At 44.1% G+C, this 18,650-nt stretch overlaps 1 protein-coding gene across 5 annotated transcripts in view; it reads left to right on the forward strand.

Moving 5' to 3' along the window:
- The window catches only part of sulf1 (sulfatase 1), an 83,178-nt gene that overhangs the window by 59,994 nt on the left and 4,534 nt on the right, over positions 1-18,650 (forward strand). For 4 of the 5 annotated variants that reach the window (XM_084341291.1, XM_084341290.1, XM_084341292.1 and 1 more), the window contains 17 exons: positions 52-350; positions 775-1,014; positions 1,709-1,860; positions 4,571-4,740; positions 7,781-7,931; positions 8,017-8,192; positions 8,360-8,488; positions 9,084-9,140; positions 11,382-11,508; positions 13,917-14,121; positions 14,771-15,017; positions 15,113-15,209; positions 15,299-15,393; positions 15,521-15,592; positions 16,347-16,519; positions 16,736-16,878; positions 17,416-17,539. In XM_084341291.1, coding sequence (XP_084197417.1) covers positions 176-350; positions 775-1,014; positions 1,709-1,860; positions 4,571-4,740; positions 7,781-7,931; positions 8,017-8,192; positions 8,360-8,488; positions 9,084-9,140; positions 11,382-11,508; positions 13,917-14,121; positions 14,771-15,017; positions 15,113-15,209; positions 15,299-15,393; positions 15,521-15,592; positions 16,347-16,519; positions 16,736-16,878; positions 17,416-17,539 — 2,533 coding nt within the window. In that variant the 5' untranslated portion in view covers positions 52-175. The remainder of the gene's footprint in view (positions 1-51; positions 351-774; positions 1,015-1,708; positions 1,861-4,570; positions 4,741-7,780; positions 7,932-8,016; positions 8,193-8,359; positions 8,489-9,083; positions 9,141-11,381; positions 11,509-13,916; positions 14,122-14,770; positions 15,018-15,112; positions 15,210-15,298; positions 15,394-15,520; positions 15,593-16,346; positions 16,520-16,735; positions 16,879-17,415; positions 17,540-18,650) is intronic. The other variant, XM_084341293.1, reaches the window with a different exon arrangement.

Below are 18,650 nucleotides of genomic sequence, written 5' to 3' on the forward strand. Positions count from 1 at the left end.
TGTCCCTTGTTCTAATGTCTCCATGTGTTCTCTCCTTCTGTCTCTTCACAGTCGACCACAGCTGCGAGAGCAGCACGACTGTGAGTGATTGGCCTGGCTGGACCTCTTCTCCCTCCCTTTACCTCTCCATTAATCCTCCCATCTACCCATCCCGTCTCTGGTCGTCTCAGGCACCATGCTGATGCAGTGGCTGGCGTGGTTGGCCCTGCTGTCTCTGGACTGGGCTCCAGGCAGCTGGGCTTTCATCACCACCAGGGCTCAGGGCCTGAGGGGTCGCATCCAGAGAGACCGCAGGAACATCCGGCCCAACATTATCCTCATCATGACTGACGACCAGGATGTTGAGTTGGGTAAGATTGGCACACTTCGTCTTCCCAGAATTCAATGAGCTCTGTTAACTTTTCATCCAGGCGCCTTTTTCCTTACTTTTGCAATGTTTCTTAGATAAATTCTGTGTTTTTTCCTATTTTTCTCTATATGCCGTCTTTCAATCTCTTTGTCTTTGTGGGTTTTTGCATCAGGATTTATGTGGTCTCTCATCACACATGAAATATTAAATAGAGGCCATAAGCCAGAGCCGAATGGCCATCTGGCCTATTAACTGCTGAATTACTATTATTTGCCACTCAGAGAAAACAGTGGGAAAAGGTCAAGTAATATAAATGAACTATGTTTATCCACATAAAAAATTATTTACAAAATCAATAGTGTGTGTATTGGCCATTTCACTGAAACTAAAGCACTCAGCACTGACCTCCACCCCTTGTCCTCCAGGTTCTCTACAGGTAATGAATAAAACCCGCAAGATCATGGAAGACGGAGGCACATCTTTCACCAATGCCTTTGTCACCACACCCATGTGCTGCCCGTCACGGTCGTCCATGTTGACGGGCAAGTACGTCCACAACCACAACACCTACACCAACAATGAGAACTGCTCCTCCCCTTCCTGGCAAGCTCAGCACGAGCCACGCTCATTCGCTGTCTATCTCAACAACACTGGCTACAGGACAGGTTGGTGAACAAAGACACACACTCACATACATGTGCAGTTTTCTATATACAATAATTAGGTATAAGGTCAAGCTGTGTGTCCCCCAAAGACCTCTACATGCAATCTAGTAAAGTTTTCTCCTCATTCATTATGGAAAAGTGGCGTTTTTCAGGTTATGATTGGGTCCAATCTCACTTTATGCCAAGATATTGTCAATCACCACCAGCTCGAATGTCCTCTTGGCCTATCTATTTTCACTCAATGCAAATTTTTATAGTGAGCTAGACTCCACCGGCCTGCCTGGCTGGCTGCTGTGAGAAATGCAAACACGGTGAGCGTGCCAGGTCGCTGTCATGTCTCATCAGACAGTGTCTGTGTGAGTGATGGGCAGGCGTTGGACTGGGCAGCTCAGTGGGGTCCTGTGGGCTGCAGCACGGCCTGCGGTTTTCGAGCTGATGCGTTAGTCTGCAATTAGCCTTCTCTGGGACAGGCTGGCTCCCTGCCCAGCCTATCCGAGAATGTTGTGCAGTGAAGCCAGGGCAAAGAGACTAGGAAAAAAGTTATGCGTCACATACTCACACATACAGATAAAGTCACACAAATGCCCAGAAATCAGATTTTCACAGACAAAAGGAAACAAGGAAAACATGTATTTATGTTTTAAGACAGCATATTAAAAGAAATCCTCCTTTCTTCTCTTCTTTTCTTCTGCAGCCTTCTTCGGCAAGTACCTCAATGAGTACAACGGCAGCTACATCCCACCTGGGTGGCGCGAATGGGTTGGATTGATAAAAAATTCCCGCTTCTATAATTACACTGTCTGTCGGAATGGTTACAAGGAAAAACACGGTGCTGATTATGCCAAGGTATGTGTTCCCATAGTTTCTTAAAAAGGGGCCATTAACTCAATCACTCATTTGTTTTCCCTTTATGATCTAATATAAAGACTGCGCCTGACAAATTGCAGGTTCCACTCCACTTATAAACACAGACAGTGAAGCTCTTCACTTATCATGGTGTTGTGATCCAGGCTGACAGGAATTCTCATTCAGGAATTAAAGGGAGTGAGGCGTCTTGAGGTGGCGTCTCCTCTTTCTGAAACATCCTTTTATTATGACCTACCTCACCTCAACATCTAGACACTGTAAAATTGAAGCATATTTATAAGAAGCCAACGTTGCCTGTGATAAATACCACCCTCTACTTGTTTTTGTCTGTCTTTCTGTCTGTCTATCTTTTTGACTTTGTGCTTTAATACCACAATATAGAAAGTAGGGGAAATTTCACTTTACCACTGTAGATTCTGGAGATGAGCACTTTAGTAACACTGTGTTTTTGTGGCTCTGGATGGCACTGATCATCAATCTTCCCCAAATGTTTTTGTAAGAGCTGTCAGCTTGTTTTCGCAGCTCCATGCCAATATCTCCCCAGGTAGCGTAGTCCTAGGTACATGAGGAATCCATGAGGAGAGTTTATAGTTTGGATTCATGTCAAGTTTCAAGATGGCCTGCCCAAAAGATGGGCAAACAAATGTTTGGGCTGCTTTTCCACTGCCAACTTGGACTGAGGTGTAAAGTTACCCACAAGCTGAGGCCGAGGTGTTTACATGACATGGGCTTGGTCAGCAGATTGTGGTTGCAAACCAAATGGACACACTATTTGCTATTTACTGCCAAAAACCATTAACCTGTTACCACCGGGACAGACACAACTCCTCTTTTCAGATTCACACAGGGTGAGGAGGTCACGTATTATATACAGAGTCTTTGTGATTAGACACTGTGTGCACACTGATTTCATTTAATTTGGTCCCTTTTGGTTTTCCATCATTTTGAGGATGAGTTCATTGAGGTTAACGCCTTTGTCAGAGACCTTTTGTGTGAGATTGAATTTGACAATATGATTCATACTTTAAATGCCGTGACAGAAGTCAAATTTCACAGGACACAAAGCAGCTGGCATTGCAAGCCAGATGTGATATGTTTGTGTCATCAGTGCAAACAGAAAATTTCTCTGATCAGAGATCAAGAAGTCTTCAACTAATTGCCAACTCCCCATCGACAAATTTTGTTATTTGTAAATCCACAACGCCCTGCTGCGTTGACAGTCAGGCCACTTAAGTTGTTATGACACTTAAATCGGCAGAATCTCAATTTAAACAGATGAGTGCCATTGGGGAACTAAATCATGTGTGAATGAGTTTGTATTATGTGCCTGCGCTTAGTGCTCATCATCTCCAAATGGTTCTGGGAAAAGTGATACTCCTCACCTCCCTGACTATTTTATAGCTGTTGGACAGGCATTCCCCATGACACCGTCACTTCCTTTTGACCTGCCAAAGCCCTTAGCAGCAGCGGCTCAGATTTTGGAGAGCTGGCATCACCGAGAAAACAAGTATGGCAATGCTTCGCCATGTGCACGCAATCACCAGCCTCCACAGGCATGTGCAGCCAGCCAGGCCATGAAAGCTGGCCTGGCTATAAAGCCTATTAATAGAGACAGGATGAATCAGCCAAACCCACTTCTGACATTTTCAGGGAAATCACCCTTTACCCTTTCATTCTGAAGCTGGCACTCCCTTCCGCATGTTGTATGCCAGACAGCGGCGTGCCAAAGCTGCAGGTAGAATGGTTAATCTACTGTTGGAAACTTGGCAAATGCTATTGTGATTTTAGTTAAGGGTGTGACCTACGGTACATTTTAAAAAGAGACTCCCACCACGCCTGGAATAAAGGTTTTGATAACATGTCACGCCTGTGGGATGTTTGATGTGACAGCTTCACATTTCCTGAGTCCTGAGCTCTTTACAGCAAGTTACACATTTATTCATTCAGTTGTCCTCTTTGTAAAATTGGAAAAACGGAGCACTCACGGGTCATGGTGATGGAACTTCTTTAGCATCTCCTGTATACAAGTCATCACTCCCTTCAGGTCATTTATGTAGTACAGTAATCCCTGAGGCTTGTATCTTTTGAGCGCATTGTGCCTGATTTGTGTGTTCCATTATCTCCCAGAGTAAATCAGTGACAAGGAAAGAAAGCACATGTTAAGAGCAAAGGGGTAGAAGAAAATGAAGCTAAATGGGAGAAAGGGAATGGATAGCCCGGAGAGGAGGAGTAGAGGGTTGGGAGCTGTCATAACAACATACCATTTGAGAGCGCCAGGCTCCTCTCACCATCAAGTGGTGTCACATTCAATAGTGCAGAGATTCACTGATGAGGCAACAGCCCATATACTGTATACACATACACACACAGACTCAAGCACACACTCACATTTAAACACACACACACACACACACACACAGAGGCAAGCTGCCAGCTGTTGACTCGACAGATTGGTAGTGTAGTGTACTCAATGGCCCCAGTTCATATCCCCACTGGCCCCTCTCCATTTATTTGAAAATGACTGGACGAGGGAAAGCAACATGTCACGGTGACTGGTCTGAGTTTTATCAAAGCTCGTGTTGTTTTGCATTTTTTCCACCTTCTCCTTTTACCCTTCTCTAGATGAGGTTTAAGCCCTGCGGCACCCAATAATTCCCATTTATTCATGGTGTTTGCTCTCTTTTTCAAGGACTATTTCACAGATCTGATCACCAACGACAGCATCAACTTTTTCCGCATGTCCAAGCGGATGTACCCTCACCGTCCTGTCATGATGGTCATCAGTCACGCTGCTCCTCACGGCCCAGAGGACTCAGCTCCACAGTACGCAGAGCACTTCCCGAATGCTTCGCAGCACATGTAAGTTACATTCAGGCTCACATTATCACTCAAGCACTCATCAGGGTTTCTACATGGGGTTCTTAACCCTGTCCTAACAACGAGAAATTATTGTTTAGGCTCTGTATTTCCATACTATATACACAGACATCCTGGCAGCTTTCATCTGCTGCAGTATGGAATTTCTCTTGTTAACATCCAATTTGAGTTTTATGATTTGGTGTACCTAACGTTATTACAGTGCTCACGCCCCTCAATCCCCAGTGATGACAGGTTGCTTAGAAGCTGCTAGGGCAGAGCGTGAAATCAAAATGATTTATCATCCAAGAATAGCTGGGGCACATACCATTAAGAAAGATCAGGGATTGCTTTTTTCATGGAGCACTGCACTCATGCCAAGCCCACATTGGCCTCCCACAAATCTCATCACTGAGCTAAGGCAGCGCTGCAATAGTCTGCGTCGTTCCATGGCAACATGCCCTCAGACAGATTCCCAGAATGCACCACTGCACCGTGTGACGGGATGGTGTGTCAGGTTCAAGTGGGGCTGGGAAATATGGCTTTAAAATAGTATTATAATATTTTTAGGCTATGTCAAGATACATGATGTATATCTTTTTTAAATCATCAGTGATGTGGATATAATGATAGAGTGGATAAAGGCAAGTATTAGAATAAGCAGAAGTCTGCGAAGTTCAGATAATCACATGACTTTACTGTAACTCACCCTTTAAAACCAGGAAAAGACAACAATTACACCATATCACAAATAACAATATCCGAAATCTAACATAATATTCTCATATAACTATAACAATATATTTTCAATATATTTTGCCCAGTCCTAGACACTAAATCTTCAGTGTATCCGACTTCTTCCTCTCACTCTCTATCCACTTAACATTCCTCTCGGTCTGTTTGCTCTACCACTTTGTCGCTCTATCTGTGCATCTCTGTTTGCGTCTGTCTTTCTGTTTATCTCCCCCTCTGTGTCTCCCGGTGTCTTGTCTCATTCCCTCATCCCTTCGCCTCTCTCCTCACCCCTCCCTCTCCCTCTTCTGTGAAATTCACAAAAAAGGACTTCCTGATCCTGTCCATATCAATCAGTTGTTTCTCCCCGCGGCTCTTGGGACGAGAGGAATGCATTGTGCACCTCGGAACACCCTTTGTGACATTATTAATTTATTTTTAGCTCGAGCCTCTGGGTGAAGGGGAGTGGGGCCCTTGGGTGACCAAAAGGGGGTTGCCCCAGTGATTGTGTGTAGGTGCAGTGTGTGTGGAATATGTGCTGTGGTTGGTATGGGTGGGTGTTTGTTTTGGTGTTTGTTTATTACGCACTTATATAACAGACATTTTCCCTGGCAGATGTTGTGGAACAAATTCCTTTATAAATATGATTTTGAGACTGTTCCTTTTTGACTTGGTTCAAGGAGATTTGGTAATTCTCTACAAAAGCCATTAAGTCCTGGTAAGGTCATCCACTAATGGAAAGATATGATTGAAAATGTGCCTGGTCTGCCTCTTTCTGTCTTCTATACTCCTCCGTAATGCACGGAGTCGGGAAGAGACAGCGTGGCAGTAAAGGAGGAGCTGCCTCATAAATCAAATGAGTGTCTGTACTTTTGACAGCAACAATAGCAGGGGAGGGTTTGATGTTAATGTCATTAACATTCCTCTCTGAAGGTGTTTTTACCCTGTCTCCAAGCTCCTGACTTATTTTAAACACTATAGATGTGCTGCGGTTTCTCAGTGGCATGTAGCAGGGAGCGAACGGGAGTTATTTTGGTTGTCGCTCAACGAACGCTTTAGGGAATGTCACTAATCCTCATGCGGGATGTGTCTATGTTAAGTTTTGTAAGGTCAGGAGGCATTCTGGGGTGAACAGCGGGCCCTGGGCTGCTGTAATCCACGGCTAATACCACAAAACGCGACCTATATGCGACAGGTGGCAGGTGTGACCTCTCCTATGGACTGGCTCAGGTCCACTGACCTCTGCATTCCTGGTTCCCCGGTGCCCAGGGCCCCATACCTTGGTGGCCCATTGCCCAGAGACAGGTCCCTTTGTGGTGCTTATTAGACCGCCTGGCTTGGTGGGTGAAGAGTTCACCCTTCTCACAAAGCAGGCCTGAGGAGACGAGGGCAGAAGGCAGCTCACTCAATCAGAGCAAAGCGGCTCCCATAGCAGCTCTTCATTAAATATCCAAGTCTTGATACTTTGTCCAGCAGCTGCCTATTCAAGGGTAGAAGCTGTTCATTTATAGTTTGTTTTTCGGAATTAATTACGTTTAGTAGAAGGGAAATTATTGGTTGTTGTCACTTATCATTCCAACACTACAGCTGTAAAGCTGAGTTAGATTCTGGGACTAACTTGCAGTATATTATTCACATAACATTTTGCTTTTAACTGCAGAAACAAACATTGCAGGCACAATTAAGCCAGCTTAATACATGAGTGTACTGTATTTCTTATGCCAAGATAATACCACGGACAGGTGAACAGCTCCTCTCACTTTTAACTCCACGAACAAGACAGCCTCTCCCTCCTTTTTGCTCTGTATCCAGTCTTGTTATTCCCCCCAGTTTAAATGACCATGACTTATTGAGTTTTTGGTCCAGAAGTTGTTGCAAACTTGACTTTGGGGCCTATTATTTTCTTAAGCATGTGCCAACCCTCAAATGACTTGTCTGTGCCAAGAGCGCAGCGGAGCGAGGAGACTCTCGTCTCTGTGTGAGGGGAGAGACGTTCAGAGAGAGGTGTGGAAAAACAGCTAAGGTGCTGGCTGCTGACGATTAAGACGTTTCCTTCAACAAACAGAGCAGCTATTGATGCGTGTCAAACGCAGTGGACAACTGTGGCACCTGTTACTGAGCAGTAGTTTGTGAAAAGTAGCAGACAGGTGTTTTTTGGCATCGTAAACAGGGTCTACAGATCTGCTACGTGCTCTGATAACTCACGTTTAGACAGATTTTCTTACTTTTATGCGATTTCATCAGGCACACAGTGTACACATACGTTATATCTGCCTTGTTTCACATGTCTCCCTCCTTTGTGCCCTCCTAGCACCCCCAGCTACAACTATGCCCCAAATATGGACAAACACTGGATCATGCAGTACACAGGCCCCATGAGACCCATCCACATGGAGTTCACCAACTTCCTCCATCGGAAAAGGCTGCAGACACTCATGTCTGTGGATGACTCAGTGCAGAAGGTACTATTTATAATGTAATTTTAAAATCTGGATAGTCCACTGTGTATCTGTCTATCATCTCATTATTGCTTGTTTTACTTCCCAGGTTTTTGACATGCTTGAGGAAACTGGAGAGCTGGACAACACTTACATTATCTACACAGCAGACCACGGCTACCACATTGGTCAGTTTGGGTTGGTGAAGGGCAAGTCCATGCCCTACGACTTTGATATCCGTGTGCCGTTCTTCCTGAGAGGACCCAACATAGAGCCGGGGGCAGTGTAAGTCAAAGTCTCCACATTGTAAAAGGTCTATAATTAACTGTACTGTGTGAATTTTGATGAAACTTTTCTCAGTGTCTGAGGTTTTATCCTCCTTGGGATTGTTATTTAATATCTGTATGTTTTGCAGAATATTCAGTAAACTTTATTTGCATGTCCTTCTTCAGAAACCCTCATCTGGTGCTAAACATTGACCTGGCTCCCACGATCCTCCACATCGCCGGGCTGGACACTCCTCCAGACATGGATGGAAAGTCCATCCTTAAGCTTCTGGAACAGGATAGGACTGGCAACAGGTCTGTATGGATCCATGCTGTAATGGATATAATATGTACAGTAATTGCACAGTGTGCATGATATGTGCAACAGTCCCATTCATTTACCCATATTGAGCAAATGCAGATTTCCATAGAGCCAAAATAATTGCTTTTGCTGCAGCTGAGCACAAAGGCTTTGGGGTAATTTGGTGGATTTTCCTTGGCTGTGGGACTTTGGCTGAGATTCAGTGTGGTTCTTCTTATAAAGCTTCCTGTAGATTTTGTTTGCTAGTTGAATCATTTGTTTCCCCAGCAAAACCCACTGTACAAACAGTGTCCAGCATCAATGCAAAATCATTGTCCTTTACTGGGCATATAAAAAAAGCAGATTGTTAATATATCTGCACTATTGAATAAAATAAATAATCACCCTAGAAAATATTTATGGTGCAAGTGAAAGATTATAATCTATTCAATACACAAAGAGCATTACACCAACTCCCTCAACCCACAAGGTCTTGAGCTTTCTATGATCCACATAATGTTGGCTTGCTGCATACCTGACATACTGTAGCTGATGGTGAGTGCACAGTCCATATGAATTCTATAAACTTTGTGCGTTTTGTTTTCCTAGATTCAAACCCAACCGGAAACCCAAAGTCTGGAGGGACACATTCCTTGTGGAGCGAGGGTAAGCTGGGTTTTCTTTATTCCCTTTCCACACCACAGGCACATCCGTGTCATTGCAGAGCATTGTGTGTCACACAAACCTGACAAAACATTTCAATGAACCCGAAATGTGCTCAAAAGGCTCAATGCAAGTTCCCTGTTCCAGCAAAGCAGACGCTTTTCCCAGTTATTTGTTATCTGACAGACATTTCCTGACCACAGTCGGCTTGGAAGGCAGCAGCAGTGGAAGAGGTTGAAATATTCAAAGTTGTTTGTTAAAGCTATAAGGGACTGGCAAATTATGACAGTTCACGCAGCAGGCGCTGACACACATGTGTAACCAGGTCATCTGATCACTTACAAGAAAAACAAGCACAGTCTTTGTCTTCTGAAGAGGCCTCACGTATATTGAGCACATGATCAGTGCTCAAAACCTGACTTAGCCTGCTGTTCCTGCACTGCTGGAGACAGACGGAAGATACATTTCAGTAACATGGTAGAGCCAGATGCGAGCAACATAAACAAAGGCTAGTCAGACTCAGGATGATGTTACCTGAGGAATGGCTGGAGGGCTCTCACTCAATCCACTCACAGGACATGTCACCAGCTCTCCTCGTGTGGAATGCTGCAGCCACACTATAGCTGACGCTTGACTGTTTCCCCCAAGACTGTTGTCTTTGTCAGGCACGACATCGCATACGGCACATGCTCCCTCGCAAACCCCGTCAGGTCTTTATTTAACCTCCGCTCTGCTGCCTGATATACGTTGCAGAAAATGATACCTCCAACCTGACAGCAGGCTTTTGTTCCCCTAACATGTTAAGCTGTGGTAATGCCAGGGGTACACTGACAGAAACCTGACAACTTGGAGAGGAATAATCCCATCAAGGTTGTCTTCGCATGAGAAAAAAAGTTAAAAATTTAAGTAAATAAGAAGGGAAAGACATATGGGCAGTCTTAGGAAAATAAAGGGGGAGAGAACAGTAACACCAGCTGGAGCCAGACTGTGCTGGCAGCATGTCTGATGATACTGTATAATACAGTAAGTCATGTTCTCACATACAGCTGCTGTTTTCTCCTCAATCCCCATTTTTTTTCCCCCACTCACTGGCTTGGCACTCCCATCTCCTTTCCACTAATTTGCAAGTGTACCAGTGAGCGCATCAAGATCCGCGGACACGTATCCAAGAGTATAATAGATAGTTAGCTCTGCTGCCGTGCACACACATCAGTCTCCTGTCTGTGTGACAGAAGAACTAGCCGCTCTATAGGCTGCTGTGTATGAAATGAAAAGAGTGTGACCGCTGACCTGTAGGAGCTTTAGCTCTTTTAATCCATTCCTCCATTAATCCACACTGTTTAGAAAGTCTATCTGCTCATGCGCTCGTCTCTAAATGCTGAGATTAGCCTCCGCAGACCTTTCACTCTGCTATCCTGGCACAGATGTAGCAGCACACACAGTAGCTAATGTTTTTTTTGTACAGTTCCTCTACCACTGGTCATGTGATACGCTCTGCGATTTAATATCCTCACACGACCTTACAGTACTGTACCTCTGAGCCCGTGAAACACTGACTGACAGCTGGGACTGACCGTGTTGTTCGGGAATCCAATCATCTACGTAATGCAGCCATCAGGGAGTGACATCCACAGCAACTGTTAGCTCTTTAATCACCCTTGGCTAAAGGCGAGAGACTGCAGCCAAGCCAATGTGTGAACCTTGGCTGTTTTCCGCCTGGAACAGAACGGGATCGGACAACACAACAACGGGTCTACTCTTAAAGGGGACAGGTTGTTCTGTGCTGCGTCGCCGCCGTCATTCTGTCTGTGTTCGTGAGCAGCCAGGCCGTGTTGGCAGACAGTCGGGAATAGAGAAGGGGATGAGGTGTGGGGAGGGAGGCTGGCATGGCCTGAGCAGACACTCAGCCAGGCCTTGTGGTGGTAGCAGAGGAGAAGGGGGCATGGCAGTCGAACGTGATGCCAAGCCAAGGTCAAACAGCTTGGCCCGGAGCTGAGCACTGGTGTGAGGCTGAGCTGAGCTCCATGCCCAGACCCTCTGGCACAACACAGACGCTTCATAACTTATCCATTCATGACTATGGCCGTGACAGAAAGTAAAAAACAGGAAACTCTTCAAGTGAATAAAACTTTAATTCATCTCGCTTATGTTGAGTAATACTTTAATAGTTTAATAGTGACTCCTTGAATAAGTCTTTTTGTTGATGCTGATTTTCTCCTAATTCTGTTGACTTGTTTTGCGCAGAAAGATCCTGAGAAAGAAGGATGACTCGGTGAACACTCAGCACACCAACAGCCTCCCGAAGTACAAGAAGGTCAAAGAGACTTGCCAGCAGGCCGAATTCCAGACACCCTGTGAACAGCCTGGACAGGTAAAACAAACACACCCATGTGCACTCTGCAAACCTTTGTGAGCAGAAATGAGTTCCCCTGATATCCACCAAGGATAATTTCTTTAGTTCTGCTCAAACATTAATGAGTACCACTCTTGCAGTGACCTCCATGCTGCCTCTTGAACTATTCCACAGAGCCACAAGTGAAATAGTCATTTACAGCACAGTTTGTTCATAACTGGACCCTTTTGTGCTGTTTTGTGGTGTACTGGTACTTCCTTTTCATCTGAGCCCATTAATTCCCCGGCAGACCGACAGCCAAGTGCTACAGTATGTGGCCTTGGAGCACGCAGACCAGAACAATACAAATTGTTACAAGTTTCAGGTAGCGTTAAATGACGCGCCGAGCTTCTGAAGAGCTGACTAATGCAATCCAGATCCATTTTATGATCACATAAATGTGAGTATGTAGACAGCAACGGAGCAAATTTTACTTGATCTTAGCAGCGTGGGTTGTGAATGCTCGTGTGTACCTGTATTAGATGTGTTGAAATGGAATCATAATTTGTAGCTTTGTAGCATGAAGGATAAGATTTGGTCAAAAGTGGCTCGTCTGGCATGATTTAACATGACCTCCCAGTGAGCAGCATGAGAACCAGTGGAGTATTTCTTACTAAATTATAGGGGGAATGGGACTTAGACACAACAAGCAGACAAGTGCTTCGTCTCTCGTCTTCATTTTGTTCTCGTTTGCTTTATTCCAACTCATCTTCTTCTGTTGTTTGCATGCACAATAGTAGTAGTGGTTAATTTCTTGTATGTTCATGTTATTAAACTAAGGAAGTATTCAACGGAAAGGTGCACGCAGAATCTTTATGCCCACCCTTTTTACCATTTCACATAACAAAGAAAACCAAAAATAATGATTACCCCGTTTTATACCACCTTATTTCTATTTTTTTTAGTAGCAGAGTATACTAACAACGATTCTACAGATTTCCCCCTTTGCGACTCTTTTTTATATTTGTCCTTGTTTTCTCAAACATACTGGCTCTCTTTAATCTCAGACAACGTCTGAATACAATTACAAAGTAAATTGTTTTCCTTTTTTGTGCTTCGCCATTTCCGATGCAGATTTAAGATCAACTAGATAACAAAATGTTTAAGCGTGTGAGTTGTTTGGTTGATAATGGATGAAGGGTGGATGAACTCATCTCCTCGGCTCGAACCAAAGTATTCTACTGAATACTGAATTCTTCAATGATTAAACCTCAGCCATGAACCCGCTTAAGGTTTGAATGAGCGAGTCTTTGTTTTTCAGAAGCCTTAAAAGTTACTGCCCTAAAATACCACCACACCGTCTTTGTTCAGACCAGATTTTTCTGAAAGCACAGCCTCTGTTGTGTTTTTTGTCATGGGGCTGTTGCGGTCCTTAGGAATCGATCATGTGATAACTGTTTGGGTTTGTTTTGGGTACAGATTTACTCATCAGGGACACAGAAACCGCTGTTACTAAATGTTTTTGTGGGTGCGAATGACGTCCGGTGTTCTTACCACTCCTCCTCATCCTCCTTTCTCATCCATCTCTGCTGTCCTGCTGCTGCAGTGGTGCTGCTGTGCTTTAAAAGAAGTCACAGGAGGGAGGGCGAGAGCAAAGGATAAAAAGAGGCAGAGATCGTTTTCATCCCTAAGTGACATTACATCTCTCTCTCCCTCAAGTCTTGTCTAACGCTGATATAACAGCTCTGTTGGGCCCATAAGCTCTTCGTCACTATATGAGCCTTCCAGAAGAAACTTGATCTGACTTATGGCCCTTTGTTTGGACGCTTGTTCCCACACTCACCACTGATCTTCGGCGCTGCGCTCTGCAGATGTGTCTCTTCCATTTATACAAGACCTAACCAGTGGTGCTACTCACACAAATTAGCCCCAGCTTTCTTTTCCCAGTGGGGGTGCGTGGATATGTATTTACACAATTACACTGGTGACGCACTTGGCACAGACATACCCAGCGTGAGAGTGATAGGGGTTTCCGCTTTATTTTCTAGACACCAGACAGGCCCACTTCATCTCATGTGGTCGTTTTGGTTTATCTTTCCTGCTGCTTTTGGATGCCATTCTTACCCACAGGCTGAGATTTGCCCGATATATGTCACAAGCAAGTGTTTCTCAAGGAGTTTCTCAAACCACAGTAAAACAGAGGCTTTGTCTCAGATTAACTTTTTCATATTGTCAACATCTATAGCACTTTATGGCCATGCCAGAAAATCAGTTCGGTGCTAAAGTAACATGTGGAAATTTCTAAAAGAAATGGAGATCAAGGACACTTTGGTTTGTGATAATTTTGTTGAAATGTAGACATGCAAATTAAGTTAAAAGAGTGAAAACTTTGAGAAGTACAGACGGGAATATTAAGTCTTTCTTTTTATTTCTGCTCTTTTTGACAGAAATGGCATTGTGTGGAGGAGATCACAGGCAAGTGGCGGATACAGAAGTGTAAAGGCGGTTCAAAAGAAGGCTCCAGGAAAAGGGCCCGCAGCCTGAAGCCCCGCAGCAGTTATGACAGAGAGAGGGGCTGTGACTGCGGGGACGCTGCCTTCAAACCCTCCAGAGCGGACCGCCGCTCCCACCGACAGCTTTCATCATCTCAGCGTGAGTTTGCTCAAACCTGTTGTTTCTTCATTTAATGTTGTCTGAGAGTATAAAGTAATTTTAAGTGATGGAGTATTGGATAAACGTGTGTAGGATTTATTGTGGTTATTTCGGCTCAACAGTAGGTGTTCCGGCACAAGGCGGACTGCTTCAGTTAACATCCAGCTTTTTCTGAACTCCTCACATTTCATTGATGTCTGTCTCTCAATACCAGTTAGAGGAAAAGACGTCTGCAAAGGCTCGAGGCTTGATTTCCTGTAATGGATTATTTATGCTCTAAAGGGAGACAGATGCACAGAAAAAGCAAACATCCTGCAACAAGTCCTGCAATTTGTTCTGTGGATGTTGCCGTGTGTGTGTGTGTGTGTGTGTGTGTGTGTGTGTGTGTGTGTGTGTGTGTGTGTGTGTGTGTGTGTGTGTGTGTGTGTGTGTGTGTGTGTGTGTGGTTTACATTGTCAATCTGAATGGTTTGATGCCCTCTAGTGTTGCCTAGAAAAGGTGCAACTGAAGTATGTATTATACTTTTAGACGCACTCATCCTTAAAATTATGTTGAGCTCTTATGGTTATCGTCAAAAAAAAAAATACTATATTAGTAAAATAGGAGCAGAAAAGCATTGCTTGACTCAAGGTTTTTGTTTCCCTCTTAGGTTATCGGCCACGTTTTGTTCACACCAGGCAGACCAGGTCTCTGTCTGTGGAGTTTGAGGGTCAGATCTATGATGTCGACCTTCAGGCAGACGATCAGTCAGCTGTCCGCCGCCGCGTCATCTCAAAGCGTCACTACAACCCAGAGGACCCAGAGTTTGATTTGGGCTCAGATGACGGTTCGGAGGAAATGCTGGCGGATGATACCAACGCTGTGGGATATCCGAACTCTGTGAAAGTTACCCACAAGTAAGAAGGCAGCTTCTCTTAAATTTAAACATGAATATGTACTCTGTGTTTGTCAGTTTGGTGTATGACGGGTGGTTTTTTTGCACCGGTTTCAGGTGTTTCATCTTGATGAATGACAGTGTCCACTGTGAAAGAGAAATCTATCAGTCCTCCAGAGCCTGGAAAGACCATAAGAGCTATGTGGACCAGGAGGTAAGTGCACGAAGCTCAGACTGTAAGCCTAGCACCCAAACACACATGCACACCTTTTCCAGGTTACTCATTTTCTCATTTAATTCCAGATTGAGGCACTTCAAGACAAAATCAAAAACCTCCGGGAAGTACGAGGCCATTTGAAGAGAACGCGACCGGATGAGTGCGATTGTGGAGAGAAGAGGTTAGTCATTTAAATTTCACCTCCAAAATACTTTTTTTTTAATCTATAACTTGTTGAAGGCCTGGAGTTCACGCCTCAAAAAGTCTTCTGTGTGGTCCTTAGTCTCTTTCTCTGTTTATAAAACCAGCTATTATAGCAAAGGGGACAGAAACAAGGCAGAGAGATTGAAGAACAGGAAAGATCAACTCCATCCGTTTAAGTGAGTTTCTCTTCCCCTTTAATTATGGCTTTGCCCCATTTAGTATCACCCCTTTCCTTATTAATAAATACTGACCATGACTTATAACTCCTATAAGAAACTATTGTACCTTATGATGCTGTTTGACTGTACATGTTGCTAAATATCTGCATGGCCACTGCATGTCAGGTCTAAACATCCAGCTCACCTTCATTTAGATGACTTGTAGTTCCCACTCGACCATGTGTGTGTTTTGTGATGTCTTGTATTATGTAGACATTTTTATTCAGTGTTTGGTCCCTGGGCTGAGCTTAAATGACAAAGCAGATATATGGCTATGGGCCTATTTTATGTGTGTGTGTGTGTTTGTGTGTGTCTGGAAGTGATTGAGTCCCACAGAAAGATAGAATGACTCAACAGTGGGGGGGAAATCAGTCAATCCCTCAAACACAGTGATCAGCTTCCACCAGGAAACATTGGGAACAGATTGGGCCAATACAAAGCAGCTGCTTTTTATGTACAGTGCCTGTTCTGTGTTCATGCAGGGAGGAAGAGGGGGACAGTGGCTAGAATGACATCCCAGAGAAAATTGGACATAGCGAGAGCTTTAACATGAAAGTAAACAGACTGTCATATCTTGGCATCGGCGTTGCCGTCTGGAAGTCCCCCTCCAGATCTTCTACCACTGAGGTTACTGGCATTAGAGAGGGTAGAGGCTGATGTAATCCTTGCAACCCACCGTTTTTGTAATTCTCTTGCGTTTCTGTCCCAACAGGGAGGCTGCGCAGGAAATAGATGTGAAGGCCCAGTTGTACAATGAGATCCGCAGAAGGAAGAAGGAAAGGAAGGAGAAGAAGCGGCAGAGAAAGGGAGACGACTGCAGTCTGCCTGGACTCACTTGCTTCACACATAATAATGACCACTGGCAGACCGCTCCCCTCTGGACATGTATGTATATTTACTTTACTGACACGTTTTATTTGTCAGGCCTCTTCAGTAGGGCTGCAACCAGTGTTGTATAAAGTACCCAAAAGTCATACTTGAGTAAAAGTGAAGATATCATGTTAAAATATTACTTTAGTAAAAGTGAAAGTCACCCATATGAATAGTACTTCAGTAAACGATATTAAATGCACTGAAGTATCAATTTCGATTACTGTGCAGTGGGTGGATTCTGTGCATGCACCAGCTCCAACAACAACACCTACTGGTGCCTGAGAACCATCAACGAGACTCACAACACGCTGTTCTGCGAGTTCTCCACCGGCTTCCTGGAGTTCTTCGACCTCAACAGTGACCCTTACCAGGTGGGTGAATGTCTGTCTACAGTCCTTAAAGCTGCACTTCCTGTCTGTATCTCTTGAGATGTTTTAATTGGTCCCTGCATTATAAAACTAGTAGTTTTAGTTTAGTTTTTCAGTGTCTAAGATAAATTTGATTCAACTGCAGATAATACTGCTCGAGAAATTTAAAAAAATTGTTAATATACTGAAGAGGAGTGGCTCTAAAATGGATCCCTGGGGAACCCCATATTAATGGTTTTACTTTGAAATTTGTGATCAATTACATATACATATCGCTGCCTCCCATACACAGAGCTTCTGCCCTGACAACAAAATGTATTTTGCCTAGAAGAATTTAAAAATAGTGTCAAATGCTTTTGATAAGTCGAGGACCAATCCAGTGCTGCATTTGCTTTTATCGATAGCATCATAGATTTTTTTTTGATGAGATCAAGAAATTTGTTACACAGATGAGCAGACAAATGTGCAAATATAACATCCTGACTCAACAGCACATGTATTTGTTTGTGTGGTTGTTAAATTTTTGTTCTACCTGTGCAGCTGACCAACGCGGTGTACTCTGTCGACCGGGACGTGCTGAACTCTCTCCATGCCCAGCTGATGGAGATGAGGAGCTGTCAAGGTTACAAGCAGTGTAACCCTCGACCAAAAGGACTGGACGCAGGTAAAAATGCTCATTTTCAGCCCATTTACTGTCCCTACTCATCATAAATGACCAAAAACATGTCACACTGGGTGTAGTGGTAGTTGAGATGCCAACGATGACTGAAACAGATTTTACACACAGAGGAAAGAGAGTGAAATGAACGGACGACGATTACATTTGAGTTAGTTTGAGTTAAAAGATGCTGAAATATTGACCGTATAGTTAAATTATAGTCTCGTCTCTGTATTTTGAATCTGTTTCAGTCTCAGTGGTGTGTGTGTGTGTTTGCACATATCTGCATGCTGCATGTGTTTGGGGACGATCCAATCAGAGACGTTTGCTGAAATTTTAGGTGGAGGTCCAGGAATCATCACTCTTAAGTGTCTTGTGTGTCTTTTTGTTGATTTATGTTCAGTGTTTCCTCCATGATATATGACACATTCACACACACTCTTTCTCAGCCCAGGACCTCCTCACATACACTGATTTCTAGTGTGTTGTACGATATAAATAAGGCCCTGTTACAGTTGGACGTCCTGGCCATCATCCCCTCCGTGACTCACGAGTGCTAGAGATATTATTTGGAGGATGCTGTCATCGCGGCAATTGAGGCTGTCATTTTATTTGAGCTCGTCATGCATCACCGCTCTAATCAGCCACAATATGTTTTTTACTACCACCACACGGATAGAGCTGGTTAATAAGTAATGCAGCGATGACCGAAGCCCATAAGGGTTCGTGTGTGGCACAAACTGGCTGGCTTGTTTATGTCCTGAGGATAAAAACTTAATGTCTGTAATTACCAGCCTGGAGAGTGGAGAGCCGGGGCGGCCGAGCTGCTCTGAGAAAACTAATTGTGTTTCAGCACTGGCATACTGGACTTGTCAAACCGGTGCCAACACATGTCACATAGCAGCCTAAAATCTCTTACTTGTACTGGCTGCCCTGCTCGGGTACGATGCCAGCGCCATGAACCAATGAAAATTGCTGTTGTGGTTAAATCAAGTGATGTTTTTGTTGGAGGAATAGATTATTAAAATCTAACTAGCCTGGTGAAATGGATCTAGCAGTTACTTGCATCAATTTACGGAGTGTGACTTTAGCCGCCATTATCACCTGACTGGATAAC

Source organism: Pagrus pagrus (genome assembly GCF_965226575.1).
Source record: "Pagrus pagrus genome assembly, chromosome: 20".
In the NCBI taxonomy this organism is placed as follows: Eukaryota; Metazoa; Chordata; class Actinopteri; order Spariformes; family Sparidae; genus Pagrus; species Pagrus pagrus.